This window comes from Bidens hawaiensis, unplaced genomic scaffold, assembly GCF_021521415.1.
Source record: "Bidens hawaiensis isolate Kalapana, Puna unplaced genomic scaffold, B.hawaiensis_p1.1 tig00013262_1, whole genome shotgun sequence".
Lineage (NCBI taxonomy): Eukaryota > Viridiplantae > Streptophyta > Magnoliopsida > Asterales > Asteraceae > Bidens > Bidens hawaiensis.
In genome coordinates, this window is record NW_027492122.1 from 554,481 (window position 1) to 574,432 (window position 19,952).

General features: G+C 38.6%; 2 protein-coding genes across 2 annotated transcripts in view; one reads left to right on the plus strand and one right to left on the minus strand.

Annotated features, from left to right (window-relative positions):
• The window catches only part of LOC143543731 (uncharacterized), a 93,255-nt gene that overhangs the window by 21,143 nt on the left and 52,160 nt on the right, over positions 1 to 19,952 (minus strand). The window lies entirely within an intron of this gene.
• Positions 801 to 16,074, plus strand: LOC143543730 (small ribosomal subunit protein bS6c-like). Its single transcript, XM_077035986.1, has 2 exons — positions 801 to 1,169; positions 15,684 to 16,074. Exons 1-2 carry the CDS (start codon positions 825 to 827, stop codon positions 15,921 to 15,923), a joined length of 585 nt encoding a protein of 194 aa, XP_076892101.1. The 5' UTR covers positions 801 to 824; the 3' UTR covers positions 15,924 to 16,074.

Genomic DNA, 19,952 nt, shown 5'->3' on the forward strand with positions numbered 1-19,952 from the left:
ATAAGCTGCAAACAATGAATTAAAGAATATTCTAACAACTTTATTTTCATATTTTGTAATGTATAATTTATTTTATCGTATAATATCTCTTATACGTGTTGAATATATTTTTTTTATGTTTGACATTATGATATTATTTAAATAATTTTATTTATTCATACGGGTAACTAACGCCCTGCTTGCGGTGCGCACATATAAAGTATATATGTGTGAACCCTCGGGTGGGCAAAAGTAAAATTGCACTAATTTTGACGTTATTTTACCAATCTCGTGAAAATAACGTTAAAGGTGGCGGAAAGTTAATCAGGCATCATGTGGTGGCGTTGATAGCCGAAAGACAAGGGCACATGCACCAATCAGCCGGTGTCCCTGATGATTGAGTGCTATGTGCCTTATGTCCAAGGCTTGATGCAAAACTAATATCGAGCCGGGGGTCTCACCGGAAGCAGCCTCTCTATCCCTATGGGATAGAGGTAAGGCTGTCTACATCTTACCCTCCTCAGACCTTACCATAGCATTGCTATTGGTGGGATATACTGAGTACGATGATGATGATGATTCATACGGGTAACTAACCTAGTGGACGAACATAAAATAAATGTTGGAACATGACATGACATATATTATGTTGATTCTAATAAAAATTGTTCATTCGTTCAACGTTGGGTTTATTTACTTAGGCATCTAAACTCAAGCTACAAATTATTATTATTATTATTATTATTATTATTATTACTACTACTAAGGAACCTAACGGCCCTTATCCACTTCTATCATATCTATACTTCATTCATCTTCACTCAACAATAACAATAACAATAACAATGGCTTCTTCTTGTTCATTATCTTTACTAACCTCATCTCCTCTGCTACAATCCTTAGCCCCATTCAACAAACCCACCACTCAGTTCCATTATCAGATTCAACGACTCGTGTCCCCAATCAAGGCTCAAACCCTTGGCTTCTCCGGCACATTCTTCGAAGGCGGACTGGGAGGCGAAGATGACATCAGCAACTCCTCATCATCATCCGGTTCGGTTGCAACTGCGGTCGAAGAGAAGGAGGAGCCCCAGTGTCCGCCCGGGCTGAGACAGTATGAGACAATGGCGGTTCTGAGACCGGATATGTCTGAAGATGAGCGCCTGTCTCTCACCCAGAAGTATGAAGAGGTATAATTAATTAATATCTTATCTTCTCGTTACATATTTCATAACATATGTGGACGAATGGGAGCACGGGACATGTTGTGCTCATGTTTCTTCTTTTTAAATAAATGAACAAAAAATTGTATTCGTGCTGCTTTGTTTATCAAATGAACAAACATATACTCACATCTCGCCAAACGGTTCACTGAACGTTTGGTTCGTTTATAGGCCTAAATCTAGTTATCTTTTTTTAAGGACACTCTGTGTTTTAATAGACATAGATAGCAAAGTGCATTGCTGTGTAAAACTATTTCATTTGGCTCAATGTTATGAGTGGTTTTCTACGATCGTTAGGTTGTGAGTTTAAGGCAATGAAGCGCGCAGTTGACCCTTTCAAGAAAGATAATCATATCTTTCTTCGTACTTTCTACTAGAAAGAAATATAAATTCCTAGCATCGGAAATGAGGACTTTTAAACGTAGGATTTCATAACAAAATTTGGGTTTGTTGAACTCTCTACTTTTAGAATGAAACTTTAACGCAATGCTGATTTGCTCTATATTGTCTTTGGTATTGAACTTGTGAGGAAACTGGGAAATAGAGAAACTTTTGGCTTTAGATAAGATGCTTCATTAGTAAGCATCTTTTTTTGCAGTTGAAAAGATGGCAGTTAGTGAAATTACCTTTACTCAATATTTTTAGAAAGCTTGAGGGTAAACGAAGTTGGCTCTGCAACATAGATATATGACAAAAGGTGGTCAACTTTTTTATGAAATTGATATCAAAGTAGATAACTGCAAGTGTTAAATGTACCCTTCAAATTTAGACAAATGCAAACGAACAGATGTAAAATAACTTAAATGAATGAACATACATGAAAGAACGTACATGAGCGAGAAAAAACACACGCTCACCAACATAACTGAAGGAGTGAGACATTTGTTCATTATATGAACGAACATAAACAAACTTCCCACCGAACGGTTCACTCAACGTTCGGTTCGTTTACAGGACTAAATCTAGTTATGACTTTTTTCAAGACAGTTTGTGTTTTCATAGACATAGATAACAAAGCTGCACTGTAGAGTAAAACTAGCTCGTTTGGATGAATCTTATGAAGTGGATCTCTATGACCATTAGTGAGCCTTTTTATGCTGTTAAAAAACTAGCAGCTGGTGAAATATGCCGAATATATTGATCTATTTGTTTTCGTGTTAATAATAACCTAATATCCAACATAGGAAAAGTAGCCAATAGTGAAGTGGGACTTATCAAGTTATTTTCCTTAATCCAACCTATGATCAAGATGTATCCTATGAATCAACAGACAATAAATACTGTTTTGACACTAGTGTAGTTTCGCTTAATGTTGGAGTTGCTGAAATTCGATTTTTTTCCCATTGTTTGATAAATATGTTTTAACCTTTTAGGTATTTAGTTGGTAGTTCTCTAGGTTGACAATTACCTTTAATCCAAATTTTATTAAGTTATTGAGAGTAAACAAAGTTGTTGTCTAGTTGGGCCTTCATTCACTTCTCTCTTTGGGGTTCACCCTGCATTTAGTCTATGTGGGCTTTCACCTTGTTCATTTCGGTCAAAATTGGAAACTTTAGTTACTAGTCAGGTAGGTTGACCCAAAAGGTCCAAATTCTTATCTTACGAACAGAGAGGAAGACTAAAAAGGCTGTTAGGATGAAAGAAATGTATAGCTTTTTCAAAGACGCTTAATTTATTAATCTTTTCATAGTATAAGACTATAAGTCGAAAATATGAAGAAAATTTGTAAATTATATGGATTCTTGAGATCTGTTAGAAGTTATGTGTTCTTATACTTAAAAGATCTGTAAATTTATAAAATTTATTGGTGGCAGTTTCAACCCATTAACTTATAGGCTATATGAGTCGAACTGGATTATATTTTCTCTCTAACGGGTCAATACAGTTTAATAAAAAGAAAAGACTTTCAGTCTGAAGTCCCCCAAAGTGCTTATCTAATGCATAAAGCTTTCTAAGTCAATATATTCAAGCAGTTTGACTCTTTTTTTAAGTGATAAAATATCTGACAGATTCCATATGAAAAATATAATTTAATGAGCAAAGAGTGTTCTTGGCCAACCCAACCTCCCTGTTTCGAGTTTCGACCTGTACAAAATTTACCTGTTTTGATAGGGTAATGAGAGACTAGATAACGGTCATGCAATACCAAAATTGTCCAGTTTGGGAAAGATGCATTATGAACATAGCCATTAGAATATAGGTAATAAAAGGCTTAGTTCAACAGCAATATCCTGATTGTGAAATCTTACTTTCAAATAACTTTGTTTCAAAAAATACCTTTTAAAGATTTTACTTTATTTTGATAAGGATATAGATATGTAACTATTGAGACTTTCGTATATGTGGTTTGTAGTTTTTTGTAGGGTGATTAGCTGTTGGTGCATAATGTCAGTAGTTCATAGTCTTGTGTCTGTAATCGAGTCTGTAATGTTAATTGTGTTTTGTTTATGTTTAAGCGAAGTTACTGACAAGTTCGCTTATCAGGCGAACTTGTTAGTCAAGCGAAGTTATGGACAACTTCGCCTGAACATGCCAGGCGAAGTTGTCGTGAATATATATGCTAGTTTACGGCTGGTTTGAAAGAATAAGATAGAGATCGTGATATCGTGTGTAACGTGTAAACCTGAGAGTTTCTTGTAGTCAGTGATTCATATCACGTGTTTCGGTTATAATATAACGTGTTTGTTTATTCGTATCGTGTGTTTGATCTATTCGTGTCTTCTACGCTCGTAACGACCTACGCAGGGATTCCGCACCTACGTAGATCGAGATATCTCGTGTTGATCCATCCAGGGAACCTACAATTGGTATCAGAGCTTCGGCTCGATTGTGTGGTTCGGGATATTCACGCGGGTGTAGAAATCGTCCCGTTTCGACTATCCGCGGGACGTGTTTTCTGTGTTTTTGTGTCATTCTTACCTCCTACCATCGTATTCAACCCATTACACCGTCAAAAACCTTGAAAAATCCAGATTCCAGATCTGCAGAAACTTCGTGTTCATCAGGCGAAGTTGCCGTCACTGTTCGTAGGGTTTCAGCGAAGATATAAGGTTAAGCGAAGTTATCCACAACTTCGCCTACCTTCTCAAGTTCGCCTAACTCAAGCGAAGTTCTCTACAACTCCGTCTACCTCCTAAGTTCACTTACCTCAAGCGAAGTTAAGAATCAGCGAAGTTATTTAGCGAAGTTAAGACTTAAGCGAAGTTATCCGTAACTTCGCCTACAGTACTTTCAAAAAAAAAAAAAAAAAAAAATTTCGGGTTTCTTAGTTTTTGAGAAAGATGTCGTCAATTAACATCTCAGAGTTAGTTAAGATGGAAGTAGAAGCAGGATCAGCTACAAAAGCACCAAGGTTGCTGAAGGGAACCGATTTCGTTGCATGGAAGGATCGGTTCGAACAATATGTCAAGTACCAGGATGCGAAAATGTGGGTATGCATCCAGGATGGTTATATTCCACCAACTATGGAGTACGAAGGTCGTGATCAGATCAAGAAGTACAGCAAAATGGAAGATGAAGAGAAAAAGATGTATGAGGCCGAGAGCAAGGCTCATGCTGCTATCACTATGGCTTTTCCACAAGAGATCCTTCATACGTTTAGAAAGTACAAGACAGCAAGAGAGCTTTGGGAAGCTCTTGAGAACCGGTTTGAAGGAAATGTGGGAATCTGTGCTTCGAAGATGAAATTGCTCAAAACCCAGTTCTCAGTCTTCAAGTATTTGAAGAATGAATCTCTAGATGATATCATCACCCGATATTATCATCTGATGACTGAACTGAGCAACTATTCAATTTCTTACCGAGAAGAAGAGATAGTTGAGAAGCTTCTTGATGCTCTACCACCAAAATGGGAGATGTACACGGTGCTGATGAGGGAAGACAAAGACTTTCCCCAATATGATCTGGAAACGGCAGTCAACAAGCTCCGAACCTTTGAGCTTAACATGGTTAGAAAGGAGACACCTACGGATCAGGTTCAAGATCCAGGTATGTATGGTGCTAAAGTCAACTCTAGTTCAGGTTCGAAGACTGAATCAGCTGCCTACTACTCGAAGGGAGAGTCGAGTGCCAACTCATCACATGAGGGGCATGTGTCAGTCAACACGAATGGTGATGTTTGCTTTGTAGCAGGTGGATCTAGTGCTTCTAAACCGCAAGCAAGCAAGAGTAGCTGCTCTCCAAGTCTTCCTAGCAACAACTACTCTAAGATGCCTATGAGTGTCAAATCTGCTGAATAGCAGGTTGCTCTCTATGCTTCTTTTATTGCATCCTATGAGAACTACATTCAGGGGAAGATTGTTGATCCAGCTATGTTGGATGAAGACTATGACCAGATTGATGCTGATGATATGGAAGAAATGGATCTGCAATGGCAGATGGCTATGATCGTGAGAAGAGTGAAACGGTTTATGAAAAAGACCGGAAGAAAGTTTGTCGGTGGAAGGCCAGGGTTTGACAAGACGAAGGTAAGATGCTACAACTGTCAGCAAAACGGCCACTTTGCTAAGGAGTGCAGAAATGAGCGTGTAGAACGTGGTCAAGGCAAGTCTACACAGCATAATGGGGGTAGTAAAGATTATAGTGCTATGATTTCCAGAGAAGATGGTGAATACAACTGAAACCTGCATTCTGAAGAAACTTTCGAACATGCCAATTTGGCGAAGGTTGAAACTGAAGGAAATGAGAAGGTTACCGGAGAAGAAAAAGCTCTCATGGCAGATGTTAAAGACCAGCTCTCCGAGGTATGTTCTAAACCTACTTGTTCTAAATGTGAAAACTTGTCTGAGCAATTAGCAACTATAACTGATCAGTATGTTGGTTTGGATGCTGAGTTTAAAACTTTGAAAGAAGATCATCACTTTACTAAAGCAAGAGAAAATAACTATAAAGTTAAAATAAAAGCTTGTGAAAAGGATATTAAAAGTCTAAAAGCAAAACTTGCTGAAAAAATACAAGTGATTGATCTAAGCTATGAAGTTTTGGAAGAAAAAACCAAGCTAATAGCTGAAAGAGAAAAACAGATTGCTGATCACCAGGTGAAAGTGGTGGAACTGAATAGAAAACTTGAGCAGTTCAGAAATTCCTCTGCTATTCTTGATCACCTTGTTAGTGATCAAGGTTCCTCTGTTAAGAGGGGAGGAATTGGTTATCATGAGGTTCCACCACCTTATAATCACAATTACACTTTTAATCCTAGTGTTCAGAAATCTGTTGACTTTGAGGTTGTGCAGACAGTTCCAATTCCAGTTACTACTAAAGAACCAGAAGTTAGTAAGCGTGTTGCAAGTGTTAAAATTTCTACTCCGAGTCCTGTCTCATCTAACTCGGACAAGTCTTCTGAGTCGAGTGAGACAAATCAAGAGGAAGTATTACCAAAAAGTGGAGAGAAAAAGAAAACATCTGAAAAGAAGTCTCCACTAAACCCGTATGTCCCACCATATGTGAGACAAACGGGCAGTAATACAGCCTCAACATCTAAGACAACTTTTGATAAGAAAGTTGAAAACAGATGTTGTTTTAGATGTAATCAATTAGGACATCTTGTTGCTGATTGCCCTCTGAAGCAAAAATTCAGAGGTGTGAGGCCTTTAAAATATGAGAAAAGAGCTAACAGTAATCAATTTAATGATAAAACTGAAAACCCATTGAATTTCAGAAAATGGACTAATCCAGGTTTTCAAAGAAATAGATCTCAGTTTTTCACTGGTAACACCCAAACCATAACTAATAATTCATTTAATTCAAGACGGTTTGGATGGCCTCATAGACAATCCACAAGAAGGTATCCTGTCAGGACTCACAGAAATAATTATACAGAGACTAACTTTGGAAAGCCAAAGTTCGGGATGTATAGATCCAAGACCAATTGGTCTTGGGTACCTAGATACTAATCTTTTGCCTTAATCGTGCAGGAACAGTTGAACAGGGCTGCCAATAATCTTTGGGTTGTGGATAGCGGCTATTCCCGGCACATGACGGGTAACAAATTCTTGTTACACGATTTGAAACCTGTTCAAGGAGGGAGAGTGAGCTTTGCAGGAGAAAGTGGAGGCAAGATTACAGGAATGGGTACGGTGTCTAATGGAAAGATGACTCTAGAAAAAGTAAACTTTGTCGAAGAATTGAAGCACAATCTGCTGAGTGTGTTGCAGATTTGTGATAAGGAGTACACCGTACATTTTACAAAGAATGAGGCGATTGTGTTACATCCTGGTTTTCAGATACCAGAGGAGTGGATTGTGATGAAGGCTCCACGTGAGAGAAATACGTATATTATGGATATGAGGTCGACTGAAATGGCCACGGAAGAATCATGTCTTATGTCAAAAGCGAGCGAATCGGAGTCCGAATTGTGGCATAGGAGAATGGGGCACATTCATCTTCGGAAGATGAACCACATTGTCAAGAATGGACTTGTGCTGGGCGTTCCCTTGAAAAGTTTCAACTTTGAAGACAAATGTCTAACGTGCAAGAAGGGAAAGCAGCACAAGAAATCCCATCACACCAAGAAGGTCAATTCTATTATCAGTACTCTAGAATTGCTTCACATGGATCTCTTCGGTCCCGTGAATGCAAAAAGTCTAGGAGGTACTTCTTATTGCTTGGTGATCACTGATGATTACTCACAATATTCGTGGGTATATTTCCTGAAATCAAAAGATGAAACCAGATGGTGAAGAATTTGATTACCAAATTTGATTACCAAGTTAAGCAAGGCGTTGTATGAACTACATCAGGCACCTCATGCCTGGTACTCAACTTTATCAGATTACTTGCTTGAAAATGGGTTTGAAAGAGGGAAGATAGATAGCACGTTGTTCTTCAAGAGAGAAGGAAGCGACTTCCTGCTGGTGCAAGTCTACGTGGATGACATTATCTTTGCTGCATCAAAAGTCTCCATGTGTCAGGAGTTTGAGGCCGTCATAAGAAAAGGTTTGAAATGAGTGCTATGGGTGAACTAACTTTCTTTTTAGGATTGCAGGTTGATCAGAAGAAGGATGGGATGTTCATTCATCAGACCAAGTATTTCCATGATGTGCTCAAACGTTTCAAGATGGAGGACAGCACTCTATTTGATACTCCAATCTGCGTCAACCATAAGTTGGGTGCTGAGACAGACAATGACGCAGATGTGGACCCAACTCAGTATCGGGCTATTATAGGTTATTTAATGTACTTAACTGCTTCTAGGCCTGATATTATGTTTGCAGTTTGTCTTTGTGCGCGTTTTCAGGCAAACCCAAAGGAATCTCAGATGAAGGGTGTGAAGAGGATCTTGCGGTATCTCAAAGGCAAACCGAAGCTGGGGTTGTGGTACGCAAAAGGAGGAGACTTGGAGTTGGTCGCTTACACAGATTCTGATTATGGAGGGTGCAATCAGAGTCGAAAGTCAACTACTGGAGGATGTCAGTTTCTAGGAGGCAGATTAGTGTCCTGGCAATGCAAGAAGCAGACATCAGTCGCCATTTCAACATGTGAGGCAGAATACATGGCAGCATCCAACTGCTGCTCCCAGGTTCTGTGGATTCAACAACAGTTGCGCGACTATGGTATGAATTTCTCACTTACTCCTATTTGCATTGATAACACAGCTGCTATCTCAGTAACTAACAATCCCGTGAAGCACAGTAAAACTAAACATATTGACATACGTCATCATTTTATACGGGATTGTGCTGAGAAGAAACCGATTGTGCTTGAAAAGGTGGATACGCTTGATAATTTCGCTGATTTATATACTAAAGCGTTTGACAAATCAAGATTTAAAAACCTTGTTGAGTTGAATGGGATGATCAATCCCGAGTAACCATGCTTTTTGTACATATTAAAAAAAAAAAAAAAAAAAAACGTCACTATCGCTTAGAACAATGTCGGTTACCTCAGTTTGATGGACATGTCTTAGGATATGTTTGGTCCTCATTTCTACTTGTAGAATATGAGGATAGCCATTAACCAGACGACTGAAAGTGACCGGGGCGGTTTATGATGAGTTTTCATTCTTTCGCTTAAAATTAGTCGATCATACTTAGTTAGAAGGACACATACTAGTATGTGGTCGGTCCAGCTGATCCATTGGATCTTCGGGATAGCCGTTGACCTGAATACTTTGATTTGGTCGGGGCGATAGAAGTTAAATTTTTCTTTAAGGGAAATGAAATTATTTTTCGAGTCTACTACTTCGTAAGAAGTTCGTTTGCTATGTTTAACAGAAAATTGATCCAACCTTGGAAAATGATAGATATACTGATTCTGTGTGCTTAACTAGTGAAGTTATTAGGCTTAAAAGGCTTAAGAACAGTCATTGTATGTAATGGTAGCTTTTTATGGTGCGTAAAAGTAGATGTGATACAAACTAAATCTACTCGATTTTATGTGGAAACTCCTTAAGAGTTTTGCATGTCTTCATATATATCTTTCCGAATGATAGGCAGAAAAGTGATTACCCAGTCATACACGAGCCTGTTAGTGTTCTGATTCCCGTGAAGAAAGCGTGTCAAGAGACTGCAGTGATCCAGATTCGGGACTTGCAGTTGTTCTCTATGTGTTTGTTAAAAAAAAAAAATTTAAGTCATTGAAACATTCTTTAAATGTCAATCATGATGTAAGAAAGAGAACGGGAAGCAGAGTCTAAAGATCGAAGAATACTTACAACTTAATCAGACACTACGGGTCGAAGTCAATACGAGGTGACTTGGGGAAAGCCAAATACGCTTTGAGAATAGATAGGAGGCATCATAATCTCTGAGTTGTTGCCCACTTAAATTTTGAGCTTAATTAAACTTAACTCGTATCATAGAAACAATGAAAACCATCTTAAGTTATTTACCTGCCTACAACCTGTTTCTTTATGTCATAATACAGCTAAACACGGATCCATGTGACAGTCACGTAATTAGTATGATTCCTGTTCGGATCTTTTCTAAAACGTAGTAGTCCCTGTCGAGACTGAAATTTGATCCCTTGTACTTTAATTTTTAAAAGTTTTTCGTACTTAGGTAGTTTTATGATTTTATAACTGGTTACTTGGACTTGATCGTGTCAATTAATTCTTAAAGGGAAGTTTTTAAAACTTAATTGCAAATTGTTCAAATTATAGGGGTTGATTTTGTAAAATTTGATAAATCGGCGAACTTGCGAATAACTTCGCCCGAGGCGAAGTTATCCACAACTTCGCCTGTATAAATCTGCTCCTATATAAAGGAATTTTTAAGGTCAACAGTTTCATAATTTTCAAAACCAGCGAACTTATCCGATTAACCAGCGAACTTGTCTTTCGATTTCATCTTTGTTCTTTTTCTCAGTTTCCGTTATCGATTTAAGGTTCGTAGTGTCGTCATAGCTAATAATCTTTGTCATTGTTGTTAATCCTAGGTTGTTTCGACACCCGGTTAGTGACCTCGGACGTTCGATCCTTAAACCCGGTTTCATACTTGTTTTAACGTGGTCGTTCACACATTCATCATCTAGATAACCATAATATCATGTTTTCCGGATTCCTTAATCACGAAATCACCAACTGCACGTTGTTTCGTAAACCTAACAGTCGCCGTTTCAGATTCAGGAGAACTTAAGGATTAGGCGAAGTTATCCGCAACTTCGCCTGAGGTTTAACTTCGCCTGAGGCGATGTTGTGGTGAGGCGAAGTTATCATTAACTTCGCCTGGACCTTTTTACGTATTAGTTATTAGACGAACTTAAAGATGAAGCGAAGTTGTTCCTAACTTCGCCCCACCTTTAACTTCGCCTATACAGATTTTATCACAACTTCGCTCATGGTAACAAGCGAACTTGTGTTATGCTTTAACGTTTATCTAACTTGGTTCGTTTGTTGCAGATATGGCTGCTGTTGCTGGTGCTGGAGGTGCTGGTGGCGATGACGGGGGAGATAACCAGAGACAATTCTTCCCTGGGCATAATATGTATATTACGTTAGACCCAGATGCGAGTGGTGTGGAGGATTACCGCGAAATCATCACTTTCCTCCTTCGCTCGCGGATATTCCACGCGATCACAACTACTCTGCCGATATCCTTACCCAATATTGAGGATTTTTGGCAGACGGTGGAATACGATTGCCGCGTTGAGCCCCCGGTTATGCGAGCAACCGTCAACAATCAAGAAGTTCAGTTCTCTTCTGAACAAATCCGGGCGGCTTTACGTTTCGGGAATGAGACCAGGGATGACCCGACGGACTTTGTGGCTCCTTTCCGAGATGGAGCGTTTTTACGAATGGGCTATTCGGGCCCGTTGGGCGATACACAACGAAGGAAGGGTTTCCTACTCGATCAGTGGCGCTTCCTCATGCACGTAATGATTGTCTGCATGTCAGGGAGGAAGGCGGGTACTGACGGGATGGGTGCGACCATGCAGTCGACGATGACTGCTCTGACTTATAACAAACGTTATAGCTTCAGTCAGATGGTCTTCTATGAGATCGATAGACAAAGACGGGCAGTGGCGCGTGAGAGGTTCATTATGTATCCAAGATTCATCCAGATGATCTTGAACCATGTGGCTCCAAATCTACCTCAGCGCCACCCGATCAGATACGTGGAGAGTGTGAACAAACGTATCTTCGCTCAGTGTAGGACATCGAGCGCGAGGAGCAAACCTGAGCTCCGTCCCAGGCATACTCCACTCTTTGGGTATTTAATCAACCCGGAGTATGTTCCTGCCAATGGGGACGAGTTCAGAGACCCTCAACCACAACAGGCAGGAGCACCTCAACATATACCTGCTGCGCCTGTTGTGTCACGAGAGGAGAACATAGACCTTGATGAAGTGTTTGGAGGTCAAGGCTACTTCGATATGGACCGAGTTGATCCTCAAGAAGATGTACAGGTCTCGGTAGCACAAGTTTCGAGGATGGATGTTACTAGAGCAGCTACGACGGTGGCTGACTCAGATTTTGATGAAGTAATGGATGAGGCAAGACGTATGATGGTAACTCGAGAAAGAACGTATGGGAAGAGAAAGAGGACGGATGACGACAGTGAGTCAGAAGAAGAAGAAGACATTCATAAGTTGATCAGACGTTCAAGAAGGGACAGGACATGTGCAGGTAAGCAGGTGAGAGTTCAAGAGTCGTACGTTTCGCTACGCCCGCACTGTCAGGTATGTCAATTGTCCCTACACCATTACAGGTCACAAGGCCAAGCGCCACGGACGTTCCCGTGGTGGCTACATCATCATCTGTTGGCCTCCCATCTATCACTACTTTCCAGCTGACGACTCCGGAGATTGTGTCTTTACCACCTCCAACTCTTACTCCTTCAGAGGTGGTTGCACAATTTGTTGAGTCGACAGTCGTTGCAACTGCAGGGTTGTCGGTCACGATACCACCTGCGGTTACGTCCACAGCTACTTCTGATGTCCCGGTTTCATCGGAAATCCCTCCTCAGTACACTCACGATTTATCGCATATGAGGTTCGATTTCGATGCAACCCTATCAGACTCGGAAAGAATAGCCGCACTTGAATGGGTCGTGGCAGAACAATCAAGGGTGAATCTTATCCAGACCCAGGCTATTCAGCGCCTAGTAGCAGAAAATCAACTACAGTCGTCCCTCCTGGTTGAACATGGAAAAATTATAGATGCTATGAAGGAGTTCTTGGCATCTCAGGGGGAGACGAGCTGTAAAGGCGACGAGCTCAGGACAAAGAAGAAGAATGACAGAGACGATGATCCCAATGCATCGAAAGGTGCAGGTGGTGAGTTGCCAAGAACTACTCAAGCTCTTGGGACTTCCACAGCTCAGGGGGAGTCTGCAAGCGCAGCTGGCGGTTCTGGTGGTGATGAGGTGGTGTTGGTAGATGACGAGGAGATGGGAGATGATGTGATCGATGCCTTGAAGGAATTAGATGATGATATGTTGGATGATGAATTTATGTGTGAAGATGATGTTCTACCAGTCGAAGAGATTGAAAAGATTGGTGCAGAAATTGTGATAGAAGATGATGTTGAAGAGGGTGAAATAGTTGAGGAAAATGTTGAACACGAGATCCCTGAAGTTGAAAAGTCAGATGTATGTCAAGATACAGTAGGTGATGATACAGAATGGGAGGAGCAGCCTAGATGGAAGGAAGGCTATGCTCATTGGTTTATCAAAACTAAGAAGCCTGCTGTTCCAACCATGTTCAAGAAAAGTTATAATATCAAAGGCTATGCTGAATCAAAGAAAGGAATTATCTGTTGGCTATATGATGAACAGTTAAAAGTGTTCGTGGTGAAAAGATATGATGGGATCCAATACTTTAAAAGGATGTTGAGATCTCTCAATACATTGCCTGAATGTGAGGTGAATGATTTGGCTAGATTGGGGTTGATTAATAGAAGCGACGACAACATGGCCAGAGTTATTGGGAAGATCGTGTGGAAAGAAAGTATTAAAGAAAAGAAGTTTGAGTTATTAAAGCCACAGAAGGGAAAGCTAGTGGAAGATAAGGAAAGAGGAATGAGATCAGATGGCAAGCCATGGATGGTAATGAAGTACAAACCGATTCGATGCATGAAAGAGGTTCCAATGAAGACTATGCCTCAAGATGTGTTGAAAGATCTTAAATGGTGGTATGTTGATTGCCAGACTGCTGAAGCCGTGATGGAAGACGAAGACGAACAAGAAGTGCTAAGAGTGTATGATCCGATGCATCTTGTTAATTTATCGAAAGCTGATCTGCAGGTGTTAAATGAAAAGAAGATATTTTATATTCCTGATTGGAAAGACGAAGCGAGGAAATATCAGCGAGTAGTCACAGTATGCGTGAGAGAAGGAGTACATGCATGAAGACCAAGAGATTGAAGATTACAGGACACGTGCTTGAAGATCAAGACATGAAGCTACTGCCAAGGGGGAGTCTGTTGGTGCATAATGTCAGTAGTTCATAGTCTAGTGTCTGTAATGTTAATTGTGTTTTGTTTATGTTTAAGCGAAGTTACTGACAAGTTCGCTTATCAGGCGAACTTGTTAGTCAAGCGAAGTTATGGACAACTTCGCCTGAACATGCCAGGCGAAGTTGTCGTGAATATATATGCTAGGTTACGGCTGGTTTGAAAGAATAAGATAGAGATCGTGATATCGTGTGTAACGTGTAAACCAGAGAGTTTCTTGTAGTCAGTGATTCATATCACGTGTTTCGGTTATAATATAACGTGTTTGTTTATTCGTATCGTGTGTTTGATCTATTCGTGTCTTCTACACTCGTAACGACCTACGCAGGGATTCCGCACCTAAGTAGATCGAGATATCTCGTGTTGATCCATTCAGGGAACCTACATTAGCATTTCAAAACATATTACTTGTCTTCATGCTTCCAAACAACTAATATCTGCTATACAAAAGTGTACACCAGTGTGTCTGTCACATCATCATACAAGCTGTATGATATCAAATCAAGTCTGCAAACCAGAGTCTAAAATACGGGCTATATGGTAGGGCGCAAATGGTCATACATGCCTTTTATGATTGCCCCTCATACTACCCATGTGACCATTCTTCGTCTAAAATACGGGCCATATAACCATTTTTCTCCTGTCATACGGCTCGCATGACACATTTGTTATGTCTAGATAGTGTGTCAGTGGTGGTCCTTTAGACGCAACCCATAGGTATGAGTATGCAAGAAAGTACACTTTAGTTTCTATAAACTGCCAAAAGTACCTTTAATTGTGATTTCATAAAATTTAAGGCTTTAATCATTTCAATTGTTCAACCTTTTCATTTTGTGGTTCCCATGTTGCATAAAATGGTGTATTGAAAGTTTGTATAAATGAATCATCACTTCAAATATTTTAAGCTAATTAATTATAGGCCACAAATATTCATCTTTGCTGATCACATCAGCATTACAATATAACTCAAAACATGTACAATTTACCTTTTAAATACTGTTATAGGATCTCATAACAAGCACTTGCTATTTTATTTATTCCGTTTATAATCTGTTTTGGCTTACCATTTTCTTTAAATTTTCAATTCCTGTTTTATATGCATATGACATGGAATCCCTTTGTTTGTTGGTATTACAGACTTACGAGTCAAGAACACGTCATGAAAACGATGACCAGACCCGTTACCTTTTTAGTGCTCAACTCTAACTAGACCATAAGCCACAACTTTAAATAAGGAAGATGGTCCCTGTGGTATGGCCATATTTCGGTTTTGGTTCTTAAGTTTTATTAATTACACCTTTAGACTAATAGTTTGTAAAAACGTAAAGTGGATAGACATTAAGTGGTTGTAAAGTTACCAAAATACCCTATAATATGGGATCACTCATAAGAATTATTAATGTTAATGAAACTTAGGCAGGGACCATCCGTACATTTATTTGCTCAAATAATAATAAACCGAATAGATTTAACATTAAAAGTTGAGTGCTTTATAATGTATTAGATGTCAAGTGAAGTGGGCAAAACAAATCATGAATTGTTTATTCAATTTAGTGATTAATTCAGTTAATAATATTTATACTCTTTTGCAGTTGCTTGTTGCTGGTGGTGGCATGTATGTTGAGGTCTTCAATAGGGGTGTGATCCCTCTTGCTTATAGCATAAAAAAGAAGAATAAAGCTGGTGAGACAAACACTTATTTGGATGGAATCTATATGTTGTTCACTTATTTCACGAAACCGGAGTCTTTGAAGGCCCTGGAGACAGCGTTGACCACGGATGATGACGTCATCAGATCCTCGACCTTCATAATACGGAAGAGGAAGTATTAAATCTAAATCTTTTTAAGAGTTGTTGAAAGTTTTAGTTATATAAGCAAGCAATATGTTGTAGAAATGTCACATATTTTATGAGCATCTTTATGGATACAATTATGTTATTTTGTATTCAAGAATCTTTCTTTTGAGGTAATGGAATGGGAGGTGATTTGCACACAACTCCTTTTTAACTAACTATTGGTTGATTGGGGGGGCTTTTTTTTTATATATTATTTTATGTTTATCTAAATAAGCCTTTGTTGGGTAAGAAAAGAAAACTTTTTTGTGTAAAGAGCAATCCCTACTCATAAGCAAATCATTCACTAAAATTAACAAGGAAAGTGGGAAAAAAAATATATAAAAAGAAAGCAATCCATGCCATTGAGACCATGCAAGCTCCACAACACTTTATGCTAGATAAAGCTTGATTTGTAGCCATACAATGTTGTTGAACTTTACAATTCTTTTTTGTTTTTTTATTTATAGACCAACAGTTTACTAACATGACTTTCCTTAAAAAAACATAAAATTTATGTTATTATACTCATTAATATGCTTTTAGCTTTCATCAACAATGATGTGATTCGGATTTAATGCTCTTTAAGACATAAGAATTTCAACTCAGTTTTCTTTTTAAAAAAAGGAGAAAAGGTTAGGAGTTGGGAGTATGGATGTTAAAATATATTAGTGTCATTAGGGTCCGTTAGCTTAGTCTAACAGTGTTAAGGTTTATATTTTTCTCTATGTACATACTTCTAATAAAAAGTAACAATAATCAATGTCAATAAATTATGTTTTACCTTTATATGTTATCGGTCATATCTCCTAAACCTAGTTGCCACTAAATAATAGCTGCCATGACAGGCAGCGTCTCACCATTAGTTATGAGACGTGACCTGCATTTATAAACCCTAGCCACTAACTATCAATTCCGACAACCACCTTCTAATATTGCATATCAATTCTTGTAGTCTCTTTCTGCCACCGCTATGGACTCCACGTATATATTGTTCATTAATAAACTAACGCGTGCGTCCAACAAAGAACATATCATCAGTTCGATTTTGGATCTACCCTAGGGACGGTTTTTGAGTTTTTTTTCTTTTATATTATTTAAGTCAAATTTAACCAAACGTCTTTTAGTAAATTTAACAAAAATGTTTGTTACTTAAATAAAATTTCATAATTTAATTTCATCTTTTAATTTTAGTTTTGTTTCCTTTTATTATTTAACTATTTCTTTAAGTATTCAATTTTTGGAAGTCAAAAGGGGGAAGAAATGAGTGAAAACTAAATAAAAGTTATTATATATAACAGAGCTACATTTGGTTAATGGGTAAGCGAGCAACAAGCTGCGCCGTTATCCCCTTTTGAATCGCAAAGCCTATTCTACTAAATATAAATCCTTGGTTCCTCGGGCTCTGCGAGTCACTGTGGACCACCTTCTGCACCCGCTCCAAGAAGCGAACCGCCTCAGGAGCTAGGGATCCAAATGTGTCGAAGGCAAATGGAATGAACACATGTTGATTCTCCAAACACGCTACCTCATGGCTCATGCTTAGCAACCTTCCTAGATTCCGCTCTCAAAACTGCTAAAAAACTTTTTAATTCTTGAATATAATGTTAACTTAGTATTTTAACCAAATTAATATTTAATAATAATAGAATTCTAGTTATACTTAAATAATAAAAAAACGACGAATTGGATTCTCAATTTAATGCAATTGACCGATAATAATTCCAACTTAGAAAATAGTTTTCACCGGTCTCAACTTTCACACTGTTTGTTTTCATTTGACCCGGTTAATAAAACTTAACGACGTTAAGTTTTTTCAAATTTCAAATTGATGTTTTAGGGCTTTCGTTCACAATGAGGATACGAGTCGAGTGATGTAAAACTTAACTCAAAACAGTGATCCAAACGACTAAAATATGCTTCAATTCCAGCGTGTAAACTTTGAATTAACAAAATTCAAGCTGCTTGGAGCACCATTTAGAGGTAGGTTTTACATCAATCGATTCGTATCCTCATTCCGATCGAAAGTCCTAAAACATCAATTTGAAATTTGAAAAAAGCTTGACGCTGTTAAGTTTTTTTTAACAGATGTGACATCCCACATCGGTTGGGAATGAGAACTAAGCCTTCTTTAAGGAGGTGAATACTTCCCCATCATAACGCGTTTTGGGCGTTTAATGGTAGTGGATGAGAGGAGAATTCCACAGTTAAGCGTGCTCAGGTGGGAATAGTATGAAAATGGGTGACCACCTGGGCAACCAAAAGCAAATCCGTGAGGCGATAGTGGTATGTGCCGGCCAAAGCGGACAATATTATGGTGCGGTGGTAGCTGGATGTTACAAGATGGTATCATATTCAGGGCCGAACCGGTGGTGCCAGGTCCGGCGAGGACGCTGGATGATGTACATAAAATTATACATCTTTTTAGCATCAAATAATCTCTAAAAACTGTAATTTCTATCATATAACATAGCTCAAAAGGCTACTTATCATAATAAAATGCAAATTCAGGTAAACCCAAGCCTCAAACGAAGAAACAAGCGAAAAGACAGATAAAAATGAAGAAAACACAAGAAAAAAACAAGAAAAACGTCTTCATGCTTCTGAACACAAGAAAAGACAAAAATCTACAAGAAAAGACAAACACATAAGGCAAAAGCACGGGGCCGTGCCCCCTTGACAACGGGGCCCTGGTCACCCTCAAATAAGACAAAAAGGATTTAGGCACATGTCAATAAAAAGCACGGGGGCGTGCCTCAGAAGCACGCCCCCGTGATAAAAAGCACGGGGTCGAGCTGTCAGGTCAGCTTGGAAAATTTTATTTCCATTAACTGTCTTAACACATTTTTCATTAGAATTCTAATTTATTATTTTATTTGCTAATTCATAAAGTTCAAGGTCTTCTTTGTAATTATTCCATTTTATCCTAAGTCCAGGGACCTTTATGTCATTCTTTCAAATTTTAATTCGTTATCCAGTTTCTTAACGAATGGGGCTCATTCGTTACTTCTTGACAAGTGGACTTTATAACGAATTGAACCTTTATAACGAGATGTACCTTTATAACGAACTGAATCTTTATAACGAACTGGCCCTTATAACGAACTGGGGGGTTCATTTGTCAGTTCTCCGTTAACGAATTACTTAATGAATGGCTTAACGAACTGCTTCTAATTCGTTATCCCTTCTTAACGAATGGGCATAATGAATTGCATGATAGTTCATTATGTCTCCGCTAACGAAGTAGGGTTAGGTCAGAGAATGCCAGAAACATTCTTTGACATGCATCTCTAAATGTTGGATATCCGACAGAGTTGACTGTTCGAATTTGAGCAATGGTTGTTGGACCTTTTACCGTTTTTTCCCGTTCGATCCAGATCTGAGCTAGGGTGAACCTTAAGCTCATCTTTGCTAGAGTGAACCTTAAGCTCATCTTTTGATCGGTTCATACCCGATTCCATCCGGATCTCATAACTTTAACGGTTTAAGGTGTCGACTCGTCGTTTCGCGACTAGATCTTGCGGGTTTGGGTCCATACAATATCATACTATCATTACCTCGGGTCGGAATCGATTCTTCTTCTTGGTTTCGGTTTAAAGGAAGAGATATGAGAGAGAGCTGAAGTATGTGTTTTGGTGGTGTATGTAATGGATGAGAATGAATGACTTAATGGTTAATTATGGTATTTATATCATGGGTCATGGGCTTAAGCCCATGGTTTTTTCCTCCTTTACTTTTTAACACAAGTCCATTACCCTGATACTTAACCCATCACAAGCCCGACCCATAATAACACATATTTTATTTTATTAACCGAAACGAGAAAACTGGATGTTACATAATTTGAAATAGTCTCAATGTTGATAAAAATTCTGTTTTTTTTTTCATATAGACTAAATTATATTTTTGTTTTCTTTCATCTGTAATCTCTATAAGTAGTTCAACATATTTAGGTAAGGTCAATATTACATTTCTACCTTTTTTTTAAGTTGAAAGAAAACAATACATCAAAAAGGAAAAAAAAACAG

Bases quoted from the DNA above. Each gene is read 5' to 3' on its own strand.
- LOC143543730 (XM_077035986.1), top strand. From the start codon at position 825: ATGGCTTCTTCTTGTTCATTATCTTTACTAACCTCATCTCCTCTGCTA. The intron at 1,170-15,683 runs GTATAATTAATT...ACTCTTTTGCAG, and splicing joins TCACCCAGAAGTATGAAGAG to TTGCTTGTTGCTGGTGGTGG.